Source organism: Drosophila grimshawi, unplaced genomic scaffold, assembly GCF_018153295.1.
Source record: "Drosophila grimshawi isolate 15287-2541.00 unplaced genomic scaffold, ASM1815329v1 contig_44, whole genome shotgun sequence".
NCBI classification, from domain to species: domain Eukaryota; kingdom Metazoa; phylum Arthropoda; class Insecta; order Diptera; family Drosophilidae; genus Drosophila; species Drosophila grimshawi.
Window position 1 is genome coordinate 20688519 of NW_025063240.1, and position 17990 is coordinate 20706508.

General features: G+C 41.8%; 2 protein-coding genes across 2 annotated transcripts in view; one reads left to right on the top strand and one right to left on the bottom strand.

The window, feature by feature from the left end:
- LOC6558607 (fringe glycosyltransferase) overlaps positions 1-9301 on the top strand; it is a 30357-nt gene extending 21056 nt beyond the window's left edge. Inside the window, exons 5-7 of the mRNA XM_001983435.3 lie at positions 6298-6436; positions 8062-8236; positions 8333-9301. Coding sequence (XP_001983471.2) covers positions 6298-6436; positions 8062-8236; positions 8333-8568 — 550 coding nt within the window. The 3' untranslated portion in view covers positions 8569-9301. The remainder of the gene's footprint in view (positions 1-6297; positions 6437-8061; positions 8237-8332) is intronic.
- On the bottom strand, positions 4993-6260 carry LOC6557258. The gene has a single exon (XM_001983436.3). The coding sequence runs from the start codon at positions 6189-6191 to the stop codon at positions 5082-5084; it is 1110 nt and encodes a 369-aa protein (XP_001983472.1). The 5' UTR covers positions 6192-6260; the 3' UTR covers positions 4993-5081.
- Positions 9302-17990: the final 8689 nt, after the last annotated feature.

Below are 17990 nucleotides of genomic sequence, written 5' to 3' on the forward strand. Positions count from 1 at the left end.
TGCCCCTTTTTTTGTAATTACGACACGTAATATGCGTAATATTCACGGCATCAAAAAAAGCATAATCGGAGCAAAGAAAGTGAACGAAAACAGGATTCGCAAAAGGCAAACAACAACTGATTGTTGCCGTTGCTGCTGATGATGTTGTTGGATGCGGTAATTTTATTGAGGGGGTGTGTGTTGTTAATGTTGCTGTTGTTCCTGTTGTTGCTGTTGTTCCTGTTGTTGCTGTTGCTGTGAAAGTGCGTGGGAATTTGGTGTATGCCCCATGCCCCATTCTTTTGCAACTGACGTGTGTGTATTTGGTTGGAGTTGCATCAATATTATTTCCCAGGCGTGCCACATGAGTGTTGGCTGCTCCCCCTGCGTCTGCTGTGGCCACAGCTAATACACATATAAAATAATAGTCAAGGAGGGGTGTGGCACGCAGAGTGGGGCATTGTGGCATTTCTCAACATGCACATTATGCACCACAAATCCACAATCCACAATCCATCTAAGGCTGCGAGCGGTGAGCTGCGACAGTTTTAATTGTTGTTGTTCGCTGAGCATTTTCTTTGCGGCTTTGGAAAAACCTCATCAGCATTTTTTGTCGCATATGTGAACAACCAGATGTTTTCCAGTTGTCGTCGCTGTGTGAGAAAATTTTCTTTTTGCGGCCAGGGGCAACTGAATTTTGTTGAGTGAGGCGCCCGCGTGTGAAGAGACAGCAACAGTTGCCCGCGTGTTTTGTTGCTATGGGGGAAAGTATGCAACGGCAACTACAGCGGCAAATGCAACTGCAACTGCAACTGAGCGCATCAATTTCATTTATTTGCCACTTGTGGCATCAACAAACCAACAACCACCACAAAACTGTGCATAACGTCAATTATTCAATTGAATGCAATGAAAAGGGTTGCCTGGCTAGGGCAGCATAAGTGCTGAGGGGCAGCTGAGGCAGCTGGGACAAGCGGTTTGAATTATTTTGACATTGTCGCAATCTTAAGTCACAATTTATTGGGTATATTTTGTTTGTGAAGAAGTCTTAAGATTTTATAGCTATATTTATTTATATACAGCTGAAGCTTGAGCGCAGTTTCAATGAGATTCTCATTCACAGTTCAAGTCAGTCTCTCCCTCTCTCTCTCTCTTTACCACTTTCTCTCTGATGATGCACTGCCACAACAGAGTATTAAACAGTTGTTTCGAAATGCTGCATGCCACATTCCCACTCCATAATTATCACTATTGCGGAAATGCACAATTGGAGCCTGGCCTGACACTTATGCAGATGAAGTTGCCACTGCAGCAACAGTTGCTGTTGCACATCCGGCGGAAAGCAACAACAACAACAATAATATCAACAACTGTGAGCAGAGAATTTGAGCTGCTCGGCAAATCGCTTGCTCTACATTTCAATTAGGCGTCGTCGCCACACGACAATTGGCATCAATTCGAGAACAGCAAGATACATTTTGCACTTGTTGCACGTTGTAGTTGTTGTTGCTATTGTTGTTACTGTTGTTGCTGTTGTTGCTGTTGCTGTTGTCTTGCAACTAATGATTGCTTTTGTAGTTGGCGTTGTCGTCGCCAGTCGTCGTTGCTGACAAATGCGTTTCAATTGTCGCCGCTGTTTCGGTTGTTTCAATTGTGTTCAGTGAGCGTGTCAAAGCAGAGAATTGAAAATGCTTTTGTGTATCTGCTGGAAGAAACTACTCACGCAGCGGGTTGCCGTTGTGGCACTCATAAATCTCTGAGTCATGACTGCAACTCCTGTTGCCGCTTTTGTTGTTGTTGCTAATGAAGCGAGCCAAGTTGCTGTTGGTTGTTGGTGGTTGATTCGAGTGCCAACTTAATGTAAATATCTTGTTCTTTTTTGTTTTTTTCTTTCTGAGTCCCTGACACGGCACACAACATTGATTTGTATCAATCCGCACAGAATCCGCATCTGTAAGATACATTCCACATTCCGGCTGACAGCTGACTTATTGCTAATTGCAAAGCCAGACAACAACAACAACAACACAAACAAAACGAATCGAAACAAAATCAGTTCGTCATCCTTCGTTTTTTTTTTTTGCTTTTAGCTCTCTTTTTTTTGTTGCGATCGCTTATCTCTCGCCCGCTCGCTGGCCTGTCAAAATACTTTTAACGCACACTGTTTGGGGGACCCCTCTGATCAACTTCGACTCGCGCTTAATGCGAAATCTATTAAGACTGCCCCTTGCATTGCCTCTCCACGCCCCCTCGACTCCCCTCTCAGCGACTCTCCAAGTTGCGAAGTGCCCCGTCAATCATTTTTTATTATGGCTCCAGACATAAACTCATTTCGCCTGCAGTCCAACAACAGCAACAGCAACAACAAAAAGAACAACGACAACGCCCAGGCAACAGCAACAGCAACAGCTGCTGATGCTTATGTTGCTCTCGAATTCTGCCCACAACAGCAGCAGCAGCATCAGCATCAGCACCAGTTCGAGTAATTGGAAAACTGCCATCAAAATAAACTAACTTCAAAGCAAACAACTACAAAATTTGCAGTCTCTTTTAAACGATATCCTAATACTCTGTGCTGTGCAGCTAAAGATACTTAAAATAAATGATTCGCACTTAAAGATGTAACACATATTGCTTTTTTAACGGGTAATAATACTAAAAATAATAATAAAAACAAAACTTGATTTAGATAATCGCAATGCCTCATCTTTGAAGTAGGTCATCATCATGACATAAATAAGTTTAGCTTTAAATATTATTTTTATTATTAAAATTATTCATGTTTTATATAATTAAAGGCGCCAACTTCACAAGAAATTTTCTCAGTGGTGTCTTTATTATAATTCTAAGTTTAAAAGAAAGAAAGAAAAATATCAGAATTTTCTATAAAAACATAATGAATTTAAAAAAGAACACGTAAGTGGAGCTATTATTATTTGTGTGACCCGGATATCTACGAGTATATAGTATATAAGTACAAGTATATATATATAATATAATAAAGAATAGTATACATATATAGTATAGTAGAATATACCAAGTTTAAAGTCTGTGGCTTCAAAAAGACCAACCTTACTTATTACAAAATCAATATACTCAACTTTCCCCTCCTGTTTGAGGCATAAGCAAAGTTTTTGCACTCGTTTCGCGTCTCGATTTTCGCGGCCAATGGCCACACACAAATACACACAACACACACACACACACACTCTAAAAGGAGCTCCTTCAGCTGCTGCTGTTGCTGCTGCTGCAATGCGATGCCAGATAAACAGCAAGACCCCAAAAAAAAATAAGAAATACCAAACAAACAAACGAAGCATTTTTTGAAGCCACCAACGTTGTTTGGCTTAGTTGTTGTCTAGCTTGGTCGCCCAGCTGCAGCGAGCAGCTCTCCCCCTCTCCACTCTAAAAGAGATCCAAAAAGAAAAAGATATTCAACGATCGATTGCTTGATTTGCTTTTGCAGCCTGGGCAAATGAAAACATTTTCATTTTCATAAAATGTCAAACGGAGAAGGCAGCAAACAACGCGTTAATTAAACGACAGCAAAAAACACATAAAATGCCGGCTAGATATCAATTTGGTAACCCCGCAGAGAGAGAGAGAGAGAGAGAGGGGGAGAGTTAGAGTGGAGTGGAGTGAGTGAAAGAGACAGAGAAGGAGCGAGGGAGCGAGGAATAGGGGAAAAAGGCTGTTTGCGGCACGCATAATTAAGCGAAATTAAAAGCGCATTTTTATGCGACATGAAGCAACTAAAGGAGGCAACGACAAACAGCAACAGCAACTTGGCTGCCGTTTCGCACAGGTATCGCATGTGGCAGCCACATCAGCAGCAACAAGAACAACAAAAACAACAACAACATACAATTTATGAATGCCACAGCTACGATTAGCTGAGATACACTCTAACCCTCCACTCCTCATCCCCCCTCACCCAAACTTGGGCAATAAAAATTATATTAAATTACCTAAGAGACGCCAGCAAACGCTTCGATTTTATTGAATAGTTATGGACTCCTCACCATACACAATAGACTCAACAAGAGAGGGGAAGAGGGTGCGAGCGAGCAAGCAAATAAAGTGCTATTTTCTATGAGTTGTGTGGGGAAGGGAAGGGAGCGGGGTCAGCTGCTGTTACAATACACTTCCTCATGCGAGGCATTAAGATATGTGAACAGATTTAATAGATACTTATACGGATTATTTGGACCGATGTTTTCGACAAGAGAATCCAATTGAAAGATATTTAATACCCAGCAAAGAGCAAAGAGGATAAGAGTAGCCAAGGATTTTTGTAAAATATAGTGACTAATTCTCAGGTTCAACTATTATTTAGATTTATTATATATATTTATGTATATATCTATAGCCTTTATAGCAGTCAAACACAAGATGCAAAAGTGCTCAAATATACTTTCTAGGGATAGACATATATCTATCTAGAGACAGATATATCTATAAAGATTTCTGATTAAAAGAGCTCAGATATACCTACCCACAGATATGCTATATCTTGAATCAGAATCATTAAGTTCCAAGCCCAGAGTAATTGAGTAATTAATCTGTTAAGTCAACAACTGAACCAGTTAAGAACTGAATTATGAAGCCAATGAATAATTGCTACCGAAAACCTTGGCAAACTTGATGACCAAGTTATTGTATCTCTCTCTCTCTCTCTCTCTCTCTTTCTCTTCATCTCTTTGTGAGGCCGCGTGAGTTCATTTAGTAACAGCAACGTGCAACGTGCAACATTGCAAGGGGGACCAACAAGCCGTTCTGTTCGATAGGCTCGGCAGCATTTTAATGGCATCATTAGGCCGCCGTTGGCTACCGGATATGGCTGATCGTTTGTCACTGAGGCTAATCCCCAGCAAACAGCAATTGCAGCTGCCACTGTGTTGACCAATGCGATCACAGTCAACACACAGACACACACACTCTGGATAATTACCATCTAAATTAGTGCATTTTTTATGCGGCATGTAAAAATAAATAAGAAAGACGGGCCTCGACTTGAGTCTCAAAGCTTTATTTGCCTGCACATTACGATTTTGCTGGTAGGGGAAGCAACTGGGAAAGGTGACTTTTGACACTGTGTGTGTCTAGTTCGAGTAAGAGTTGCGTACACCGTAGATGGTGTCATTGGCTTCGGGCAGCTTGCAAATCTTTCCACTGCTCGGACGATTCAGGCGATTGGAAATCATATTGAGATCGAGATTCTGGACGCGCACCATCAGCGTAGGTTCCTTGTCGACGGTGCGATAGGCCATGTTTTTGACACAGGCAGCGGGACTCTGGCTGCTGGCCGTCGCATCGGGCAGCGGGCCAATAGTCAGCGGACCAACATCGACGCCGATATGAGTATTGCCGCAGGATATGCAACGGATGCCCGTGCTGATGAAGCCAGCGGCACGCGGACAAGTGTCCTTGTCCTCGATCTTCAGTAGTCGCAGATCGATGTTATCGAAACGATCGCGTATATATTTCTTGAGTGCCGGCATATGCACCTTGTCCAGCTTGCTGTCCAGCATATCCTGCAACTCCTCCATGGTGCCAATGAACGTCAGATTGTATTCATTGACCAGTTCACGCAATTTCTCAATCTCAATCACACACTGTTTGACCAGTTCGAGTCGCTCGAACAGTGCCTCAGTCTTGCTGAGAAAGGCCTTGAGGGTCACATAGAACTTGTCGAGCTCCTTTTGGATCTGCTCGACCATATCGATCATGGGCGAGGCAATGCGTCGCAGCAGCTTCTTCATGAAATCCATATTCTGCAGCAGACTGCAGGCAATCTTGTTGTCCTCATCGCAAACGGTGCACAGATCCTCACAGGGTGTCGTATATTGTTCCCACAGCTGTTTGTGATACTGTTTCGAGTTGACCTTGTTGCAGACGCGTATCTGCTGGAAATGTGCCTCCATTTTGCTCTCAAGTTTTGCCAAACGTTTCTCCATTCCGTCGACTTTCTGCAATTCCGTTGAGATGGGCACAATTGTGGCCACATCAAAGGGCAGCGGCGAAATCTTTGAGCGCTCCAGCAAACGCTCCAAGCACTTGCCCTCGAAACCCTCAATTGTTACCAAATCCTGCTGACAAGCGAGCTTCTTCATCAGTGCATCCAACAGACTGTGCAGCACAGCCACATTTAATTGATTCATCTCTGGAACGCCCAGCGCAATGCGTGCCAATTGCTCCAGTGTTAATTCCATTTTGTATTTATTGTCTGTTTATAATTTTTAGCTATAGTTGTTAGTTTGTTCGGGTCGAATTTTAGTTGTAATCTAAATTGTGTTTTTATTTTCTCTGCTCTTACAGATGGTTCTGTCACTTCGACGATGACAACTATGTCAATGTGCCCCGATTGGTGAAACTGCTCGACGAGTACAGTCCCAGCGTGGATTGGTATCTCGGCAAGCCAAGCATATCCTCGCCGCTGGAGATTCACTTGGACAACGTAAGTGCAAATCTAAATCAATATATACTTTGATCGGGTATTATAAGTTTCTTATGTAGTCTGTAATAGAAAGTTATTTCAAGGAAACATTTTTCCAAACATTCGGTGTTTTTACCATTTGTTTATAAATATTATTCTTAAAATGCAAATGCATACTAATGCTTAATAATAATATATCAAGTATGAAGCAAGCTAATATACGAATACTGCTTTTAACTACGCCCTGAAAATTATACATATTATTTCAAAATTTTATAAAAATCCACCGTGAAATTGAGTAATCTTTTTAGGCAGGGACAACATATAATTTTAGAAATTTACTTGTGAATAATAAGGTGAGGAACGCTTGGCGCCAAAAGCATGCCGAATTTCTGAATTGCAGGTTGATTTTGTTTTTAAATTTTAAAGATCACAAAAACTTATTCCAACCTATTTGCTTGCCAGGGTATTCAATGTTCGACAGGTCGGCCAGACAGGCGCACAGTTGCTGCTTGTTTTTGCATATGCAGCAAATATATATATTTCCAATGCCCGTAATTACATGACTCTTTGAATATAGCTGTGACTGTGGCTTTAGTTATGGCTCTGGCAAACTGAACAACTGAACAACGGAGCAACTGAACAGTGCTAGCTGGCTGGCTGGCTAGCGATATCGGGCTGCCTTTCTCCTGTGCTGTGCGGACGGGTGCATTATTTATGCGCTTGACTATGGCCATTTGTCTATGCCGCCATTTGGCTTCCAGCTGCCAGCGCAGGCTATCATTAATAACCGATATGATCTGGCTGGCTCTCGACTTGCACTCGGACTTGTTCCCATTTCAATACGGAGTCAAAGCTGCCTTGCTTTGCTTTGCTTTGGTTTTGCTGGGGCGCATTTGAAATATCGCCAGCTGATCCCGTAATGAATGCTGTTGCATGGCGATTTGTGGCAATGTTTGGTAGGCTGGCCGCATGCCACACAATTCGAAACCAATAACCGTAGCGAATCAGCTGGCTTAAAGTCAGTCGGGATTCCAGCTCTGCGCTGCGCAGCGCCACAAACTAATTGAAAGCCCCAAAATTTACGCTTCATTAGGTCACGAGAAGACACGAGCAGGAGGAGAAGGAGCAGCCGCAGCAGCAAACGCTGTCAAGTTTCAAGTTTTTGGTCTGGGGTTCGGCTTTGGCATTTTTCGATTGTGTGTATTAAGTTTCCTCAGCGCACATGTCCATTTACATGGTCAATTAATCAAGTGTTTCTTCCTTTTCTCTCTTTTCTTTGTTGTTTCTTAATTTTCAAGCAATTTCAGCTGGGCCATTGCCAAAAAAATTAAGTTTTTTTCGGGTTTATCCTTTGCTAACCTCAATCAAAAATGCACAGAAAAAAATGCTCGACAAAGTATATGTTAAGTTCTTGATTTTCCTTGAAAGTAGTCAGTCAACAAAAGGTTGTTTCGACGATTAAGTCTAAGATTATAAACATTAAAATGATCTTGCTTAAGTTAATGAGTTTGTTCTGGGCTTAGGCATATTAAACTTGAACAGACTTCTGCTAACGCTCAGTAATATTTTATATAGGAACCTTTACTTCTCTCAGTGCACCGTTCTTCCGTTAACCTGAATGCGTCTTCTTCATCTTCTTGCAGAAAAATACAACTACGAATAAGAAGATAACCTTCTGGTTTGCAACTGGCGGCGCTGGGTTCTGCCTCAGTCGCGCCCTGACACTCAAAATGCTGCCCATAGCAGGTGGCGGCAAGTTTATCAGCATCGGCGACAAGATTCGTTTTCCGGATGATGTCACAATGGGTTTCATCATAGGTGAGTGAGCCTCCTCCACACTGGATAACCAAGGTTGACTGACCAAGGCATAATTTTAACTGTTGTTTCCCTTTTGTGTCTTTTCGTCATTTGCAGAGCATCTGCTGAAGGTACCGTTGACTGTTGTGGACAACTTCCATTCACATTTGGAGCCCATGGAGTTCATACGCTCGGATACGTTCCAGGATCAGGTATCCTTTAGCTATGCGCACATGAAGAACCAGTGGAATGTGATCAAAGTGGATGGCTTCGATCTGAAGACGGATCCGAAGCGTTTTTACTCGCTGCACTGTCAACTTTTTCCCTACTTCAGCTTCTGCCCGCCCAGATAAAAACTGGGGTCCATCTGCCCCACACGCTATATATCGAAGGGTCTTCCGAGGTCCCGTTGGCTGTTGCAGGCGAACGCTTGTCGTTGAATGCGGTTCAGAACCGTTTAGGGCAAACGTCGATAATGAAAAGATACAGAAATAATAAGAAAACAAATCTCGCCACTGTGATTTAATATTTAAGTATACAAAATACTGTGTCGATAAACGATAACAGTTAACCGATATAACCAATAATGTGTGGTTCTTTGTATATAGATATATATAGAATTCAACTCGAAATGTTGTGCTTCCTAGAGATTTAAACACTGATGAAGAACTTGCCTTCCAAAACAGAAACTCATCTAAGTTTACAACTATTATCGCTTAAGATTCGCAATTCCCGAACAATTCAACACTTTCCAAGTGCTTCCTTTAATTAATCTTCCATTGCAGCTAAGGCTCAGTTAAATTAATCGTCTAGTCTAGGTTTAAGTTGCTGTGTAGCTTACAGAGATCGCAGATACGATTATCATCAAAGTGCGGTGCAAAGTTGTTTTCTCTTTGGCAGTGTCTGCACTTGTGTGTAATATTGTAACTGTCACTGCAGTCGTATATATCTAATCTGTGTGTGTATATAAATACCGAGTATATATATGTAATGTAACTCTAATTTGTAGCTTAGCCCTAAGGAATGTTTAAACAATTTTGTTAATTTTTAGTTTGCTTAAATAAAACCAGATAAAATATTAAAAACAACACCAATTGTGTAAAGAAATGAATTAATGCAACTGCTAAAGTACCATCATTAACACGCGCACTGTTAAGCTTAACAGCACTTCTCTCAGCGATTCTCACTGTTAAGCTAACTGCTAACGGTTGAGGGGGCCTCCATTAAGCAATTCCTTCAATTATTCCGTTATATTTATTTAACTTTTTGGCTTATCTTGTTTGCTGCCTACAGCAGTTGCTGCTGTTGTTGTTGTCAGCTTATCAGCTCTTTGTCACTTAACATTCTGTGTACTTGTTCGTTTGTTGTTTTTTTTTGTTGTTAGCTGTTGTTGCATTTTGCATTTCGAAAAATTCGTTGTTAATTAACGCTAAAAGCCATGTTAAGGCCGCTAAAGCGTTAACTTTTAACGATATGGATCAGAGAGTCGCCATAGGCTGGCAGACAAGCGGACAGACGAACAGACTGGCAGACAGGCAGACAGACATACATTGACATGTCCACGTCCATGTCCTGTGCAGTCAAAGTCACACAGGAAGGCCCACAGACAGCAGCCACGGCAAAGTTCCGACGTTGAGGGTGCTCCCAGCACTACTGGGGCACTGACTATATCACGACGACGACGACGACGACGTCGTTGCCAATGACATGTTGTGAATTTTTATAAAAGACTCACTCGACTTCAAGTCTGCCTCTTCGTATACCCAACAATCATTGAAAAATTCTTGAAAGGGGTATTTTGATATTGCCATAGCTAAAAGCAGCATCAGCGACTACATAAAGTATATAGGGTGTAGATCAGCAAGAACAATTGAAATGCCGGTCTGAACTCTGAGACTATCAAGGCAATAGTTTTGCAATTTCGAATCCAGCATGTAGAGGATGTTTGTTAAACATATCTGAATTCTATTCACTAATAGTCTGCAAACCTTTAATCTATTGCAGAAGAAGCACATAACTTAAAAATCAATCTTATGTAAAGAAGACGGGGCAACGAATTTAGGAATCAATCATCATGTTTCAGCTGCCTACAAGGTATCTGCTAGTCGATCACACTCTACTTGGACCACTCTTACTTATTCTCTCTCTCTCGCTCTGTGTTTTGTGGCACTACTGATATGTTAAACAGTTCTGGGCAATTATTTTTTGCTGCCGTTGGTTTTTTTGGTTTCTGGTTGCTTGGACTTGGTGATTTTTAGTCGCTTATATGCAGATAATCAGTTTTTAGTGCATGTCGAGCGCACAGCTGGGAGCGCGCTTTAATCAATGAAAGGCTACCTGGGATACGGATACATCAGTAGTGGCCCCGGCTTTTAACCTGCCTGGTTAGCCATTGGCTTTGTCAGTTGGCCGTTGGTCGTTGGCTGTTTGTGCAATTTTTGTGTCTTGTTCGTTTTAATTGCAAGTGAAATCCTTGTCAGCCTTGTCCTACGCCCCATCTTCAGTCAAGTCTGTCTGGCTGTCTGCCTGACTGTCAGTCTGCCTGTCTGCTGTCTGTCTGTCTTTCTGTCTGGCTGTCTGGCTGTTCACGTCACAGCATCGATAATGAATTAATTATCATATATTAAAAGTCAGTTGCTTAAGCTCCCTCGCTGATAATCTCGCTCTCTGTTTGCCTGGGCACGCCTTTGCATATTTTATGTACTGTATTTTCCAACATTTAATGAACTCGAGTTCAGTTTTCAGATTTGACTCTTAACTTTTGCGGCACGCATTTGATTTTCCAGGCCATTCATCATATTTTCAACCACAACCAGGCCCAACATAATACAAAAAAAAACAGTGGCAACACAAAAAAAGGTAGCTCAACATTTTTTTATTCTTCAATGCGGCGCCGCCCACGAAAAATCAAAGTTAAGCAAATGTATCTCAACTTTAACCCAATGAAATTGATTTAATTTGTGGTTAGCTGCAGACACAACGCATTCATTAGATACACAAAAAAATAAATAAATAAGTAAGACGAATGTTATTTTTTATGCAAAATCATAAAATTAATTGAATTTTTGGCTGAGTTCGTTTTGAAGGATTTGTCGACGCTAAGACTGCCAAGAAAAGATACAAAGTATCTGAGGATTGTATTTTTGTAGGCGACTGCAGTTCATTTTGTATGCAGAGCAGCCAGCAAGGCGCAAATTACACGAGCCCAAGCAAGCAGCTCAAGATTCTTGTGCCGAGATACGAAGCAGCGAAAAGGAGGGAACGCCAAGCCGAGCCAAGTATCTTGTCGATGCACGCTCGTCAATGCGTGCCCAAAGTATCTGTAAGATGCTTATCGTACGTTTGCACAGCGCCTACCTCCCGGCACTCTTTTGGTCGTTGTCAACCAATTTTGGACGCCAGGAAGAATGCCAACAAAGCCCAAAACTGGCAGAGAGCGAGAGAGACTATCAGGCTCGAGGCAAATAACTTGCAACGTCAGTCAGTCCATCAGTCCAGCAGTCCGTCAGTCATTCCGTTGTTGCTGCCACACAGCCATAAATTACTGCAGCAGTGGCAGCAGCTGCAGCGGCGGCGCAGCATTGCAGAGAAGTTGAAGCTGCAACACCCAAGCCGCCTGCAAGTTCGGTTCTGAATTTATGTGGTGCAGCTAAAAAGATCGGCTGGCAGCCTGCCACACAGCAGGTGCAGCTAACAGGATGGGGCAGGCTGGACAGGGTGGTCAGTGAGATGGCCAAGAAGGCGGGGGGTGGGAGGGTGATGTGGAGTCTTTGGTCTCTTGTCTATAATTGCAAAATGAACTCGCGTCTGCCTCGAGTCGGGCACATAACTTAAAGGTTGCTGCTGCAGTTTATGAGGCAACGGCAACTAAATTATATGTATCTGTGTGTTTGTGTGTGCCTCCTGCTGCTGCAGCTGCAAGCCATTAGCTGCTAACTTCCTTTGGATTCAAATCTGTGCCTTGCATCTGCAGCAACTGTTTAGCCAAGCTGCTGCTGCTGCCGCTGCTGCTCTACAACTTGATTAGGACGTGCCGCCTCAACAAATTTACACTGAATTTCGCAGTACACAGAAAACGTGGCTCAAAAACCACGGGGAAGAGAAAGGGCTGCTGACTGGCAGATACCCTGTAATAGGTACAAGCCCAATTACCAGTAAGATTTGCCTTTTCGACAAACAATTTTGATTTCAGCTAAGTCTTTTTTCATTTTTTTACTTAGACACACAATTCATGTGATTATTCCATGCCGAAAAATGTACTTTTTGTCATAGTTTGGAATCGACCTACATATAGATTCACAAATACAATTTTGAATCAGATTCCATAATCAAAAACTTAGCTCAAAACTGGGTCAAAACTTAACCGAATTTTTAATGGCGATGTAATTTTGGTAATGTTTGCTACGTTGGCTTGATTGTGCACCTTAAATGGATATACTCAAAAATTGCGCATTGGCTGTCAAAATGCGTGACATCAATATCGTTTTAATTACAGGCTACAGGGTATATACACTTGAGAAGAAAAGAAGCAAATCAAAGTTGACAAAAGGCAGCCGCTGGCCGCTTAAGACTTGCGCTCGATGCTTATCATTTTTGTGGCTGCCAAAAAGGTACTTGGCCTGGTTCGTGGCCAGGGTATTGGTTGTATATATGGATGATTGGATGGCTGGCTGGCTGGCTGGTTGGTTGGTTGGTTGGTTGATGGGTTCGCTGATGGCCGCTTTTATGGTTGTAATTGTTGCCTGAACGTGGCAACTGGAGATGCGTCGCGACGTTTCATCAACAACCAAACAACAACAAAAACAAACAAAAACACTAAAGAAAACATGCGATAAAGATAAAGAATGTGCCAGGTGTATGTAACTGTGTGTGTGTGTGTGCCTGTTGGGGCGTATGACCTGGTAAATGTTTGCGCCTGCGCAACAGCCTACACACAAAATACACACAAAACGCACAGCGCACAGCGCGCAACGCACAACAATCAACGAGACAAACAAAGGCAAATGACGCGCTTATCAGTTAAAATTAATCAGGCGTTGCCTTTGCTGCATGTAGTTGTTGTTGCCTGCTTGTGGCACGCACTTGAGCTGCTCAAATGTGGCTTAGAAAGAATCACACACACACACACACATACACACTCACACACCTTTCAGCGCCAGCGGTTTTCCAACGAATTTGTTTGCGCTTTAGTTGAGCATTAACATGACTTTTGTCAAGAGTTTTAGGCCCAGACCCAGACCCATACCCAGACTCAGACCCAGACCAGTTCCGTTTCGTTCCGTTTAATGTTTTTCCTTTTGTCATTTTCATTTTGATTTTGTTGTTTTGTGTTTTCTGCTTTTTATGTTCTTATCAGTACGAAAACTCAAGAGTTGCTCTGCCTCAAGTTTTTGATTCAGTGGAACTTGGGGTTTAGTTTTTGTTGGTTTCTTCTCCCTACTCCAAAATGTGGTAGCTCATGATTTTTGAACTGACGCGTATCTTTTAGAATCTACTTCAAGTGCTGCCTGCCTGTCTGCCTGCCTGCCTGCCCAGTGGGCGGTAACAATTCAACACACACACATACACACAGATAGACACACACTTAAGCAGACACTAAAAAATCCAAGTCAGATTGACGCCCACTTTGAGCAGCAAGCATTCAACAGCGCCTATAATTATAAGCCATAATGGCAAACACAGTTGAACTGCAAAAAATGAGCAAAAGAAGAAGAAGAAGAAGAGAAGACACAAAGCTACAATAACACAACACAACACAACACAACACAACACAACAGAACAAAACACAACAATTCTCTCATGTTGAGCAACAGTTTCTCAGGCACAGCTGGTCGAGTGTTTAATTGCTGAACGCTGCTGAAAATAGCTTGGAGCTATGTGAAACTTGCCGCTTCTACTCCACTTCCAGCTACGCCTCTTACTGCTCCTTATCCTCATGCTCATTCTTCTTCTTCTTGTTCTTAGCCACTGCTTACTCCTCCTCCTGGTTCTTGTCGTCTTCATCTTCTTCTTCGACTGCTGTTTGCTTCTGTTTGGCCTTCGTTTCTCTACGCGATAATTACAGCATTTTGTTGTATCAATTTGTTAATGAACTCAAGACTTCATTTTCGGAGTTTTTTACGATGCGCCTTATGGCATTATTATACCCTGCAGCCATAAATGTGACTAATAGAGTTATCAACTAGGAGCAGCAAGTATGTCACAGACAAGCTTCTATAAATCGTTGTTAACCTAAACAATGGATTAAGCTAGTATTAAACTTATTAATCGTTTATTGTTTAGTTTCCAGTCTAGTTACAAATTTAAATATAATTTCATTTGATACTTTAACTGATGAATTACAATTTGGCCATCATATTCTTCATCACTTTTCATAACGCTTTCATTTTCAATCATAAATATTTATTAATAGTTGCTAGCAAGGCATACTCTTCAACTCTTCAGCTCACAGACAGGGTATCTGTTGAGGCAAGCTCACAAACTGACACTTATTAAGCATATTTCAAACAAAGTCAAAATTGATGTCTTTTTTATGAGACGCGTCGCGTTTCGTCGGAGCACTTGAATCAATTTGAAGCCACCGCCAGATGTGGATTTGGTTGTTGTTGTTGATGTTCAAGTTGATGTTGCTCTGCAGTAGTCGTAGTTCATAAACTTGCAACTCTGTTCACACATTTGGGACTGGCTGGCTGGTTGGCTGGCTTGGCTGGCTTGGCTCATCATCATCATGCCCATCATATACAACACCATTTTATAACATTTTGGCGCTTGCTATACATCCAAGAAACAACTGCCCCTCCTCCACCTCAATCTCCCTATGCCCTTGCCTGTTTGGCTGCCTCTGAAGTTGGTGTCATTATTATGAACATAAAATATTTCATTTCATTTTGAATGCTCAACTTCAACTTGCACAATAGCACAGAACTTCCCCAACTTGTTGTTGTTGTTGTTATTCAGGGGGCTTTTTGGTCCTCATCTTTATATAGACTCGCATATATTATTCGTCTTGTCTGTCGCATTTGAAATGGTTTATGTTTTGTTTTGCTTCTCTGTGTGTTTCTGTCCATTGTGTGTTGCCCATACACATTTTTTGGCAGAGCAGTTTTTGATCTGGCCGACAAGTTTTGCTTGCGTCATGCTCAATATTTGGTCAGAGCCTGGATAAACAAATGGCTCCCTCGATTTCATGGGTTGCAAGATGCCTGATTCCCTGGCTGATTGCGAGGCACGTGTGTTTGCCACACTTGCAGATACTTTTTATGCGATAGCCCAACACTCATGTTTACCTGCGCACCCAAATTGTGCTTGCAAAATGGAAATATTTTATGCAACTATGCTGAAAACTTGCTATCTCTCTTTATGACAATCCTCAGCTTTGTCCCCTGTCTCCATCCCCTCGCCCACCCACAAATTTCGATTACTGTCCAACAAATTGTTGAGCAAAGATTCAACGAATCATGCAGGAAAATGGTTGGTATTCTCTGGGAGTGGGTCAAAAATGCTTTGCTCAGCTCAGTTTCCTGTGCACTGCCTGAAATATTCAAAATTTTCTCTCTAGTTCACCCGCCAGCTATCTACACTAAGAGAAATATTCGGTCTCGAATTTGGAGCATGCTTGATCATTTATTTTTCACTGAGTGTAGCTAGAGCATCTTTGCCAAGTGCTTCAAATTGGTTGCCAACTGGGCGCAGTTTTCGTTTCATGCATCAATGGATTTACGTGTGCCAATGACAAAAGCCAATAGTACAATGCATTTTAAATAGTTGCTCTTGTTACTGTGCGGCAGGAAGAGGCGGGAAGGAGAGGGGGAGAGGGGTAACTTATGACATGGGCCACACAGTCAGCAACACAATACACCAATACAGACAAAGGCAGAGCACAAGCCAGTTGAGAGCATTGCGAACGTTGAACGTTAATTAAAAAATGCGTTGGCAAAATTTAAATGCAATTGCTGCACAATAAATTGAGTGGGGGGCGGGGAGGAGTGGCAGAGGAAACTGTGGACAATTGTCACGCGCCATAAAATCAAGCAACACAACAACAACAACAACAGCAACAACTGCTAACAACAATGCACAGACACAGCCAGAGCCAAAGCGTCGTATGCGTGATATTTGCCAGTCAGTGAAGTGAGGGGTTACCGTTGTTGTTGTGTGTCATATGTCAGTCGTGCTGCAAACAGCAAAAAAGTCACTTTTGCAACACAATTTCGTTTGCTAATTGAAATAAATTAAAACAACGACAAAAATTAAATGAGAAATTATGCATGAAAACTGTTTTGCAGCTGGCTGTAAAAAAAAAAACGTTGCAAAAGTTCAAAGTTCAGTTCAACAGAATAACGAAGAGAGGGGGTGATGTGAGAGGGGGGGGGGGAAGTGATTGTTGCAGAGAGACCACAACAAGGTACAAAGTTGTGCTACAGCAAAAGTTTGTTAAAAATGTTCAATGTTTAACTAAAAGATACCCTTTGAAATATTTTGCCAATTTTGTAATATAATTTTTTTTGGGGTGTGATAAAAATTTACAAGTTTAAACTAAACTCAGGTGTGTTATATCAAAGTTAAATATGCTTAACCTCTATTTATATACCTCTATATATACTATATATAGCACAGTTTTTGCTGCGTTACAATCAGTTACATTCTTGAATATTTACAATTAATATTCCATATAAAAAAACATAAAGAATAGATTGATAGCAGATGGCTTTGGTGTTTGTGTTACACACACAGAGTCTGTTAAATAAATGTTGCACAACTTTTGGGCAAACACTTTGATGGCCACATAATATATGAAAAATTGTTTTAGTCACTTTTTGCGCTGGGGTTTTGCAAACTTTTCCAATAGGGTCAGTTAACTAATAAAAGTCATTTGGACGCTTCTATGGAAATAGGCGGCGTTAAGTGCCTGGAACGTGACTCCAACCACAATGCACACACACAGCACACACACACACACAGCACACACACACACACAGAACACACACACACAGCACACACACACACACAGAACACACACACACAGAACACACAGGACACACTCAGAGCACACACAATAGCTGGCAGCTGTGTAGCTGAGAGAACTGAATTAATGCAAATATTGACATGAATTCGATGTCCGTTTGCCTAGGACACAAATCGAAAGGACTCTGCAAAGGGATCGAATGTATCCAATGTATCCAATGTTGACTATATCTGGTGCCAGAGATACAGTTTATTGTTGTTGTCTATGTGTTTTGTTTGTCCTGGCACAGGAAGTGTAATCCATTTGCAGGACTAATGGTGTTGTGGCTAAAAACAGCAGCTCAACTTAACTCTCTTTTGAGCTGGCACTTGTCATGTGGCTAACGGATTCCAATTAGAAATACGGTTAGATTTCATTTGTGGCAACAACAACCACAAAAGAAGAGAAACCCAATTGAAATTCGAAAATGCGCGATTTAAATTTCAAGTCGTAAAAAATCAAGTAAAAACACAAAGAAAGCAAAGAAAAATCAAGAAAATGAGTGTCTGCTGATTGATGTCACAACATTAAAAAAGGCGGCCAATTAAGCCAAATCTATCAGCAGACAGTCAAAAACAATTCGTGTGAGAAAGAGAGAGAGATAGCGAGAGAGAGAGAGGGTAGCAAGCCCTGCGTGTGGCAGGCAGTTGCACAGCTCGAGAGATGTTCCGAAATTGATAAATGACACTTTTATGGGTGAAATAAACACGCAAGCAAACCGACATCTGTCTCTCTTTAACACCCTCTCGCCCTCTCTCTCTCTCTCATGGA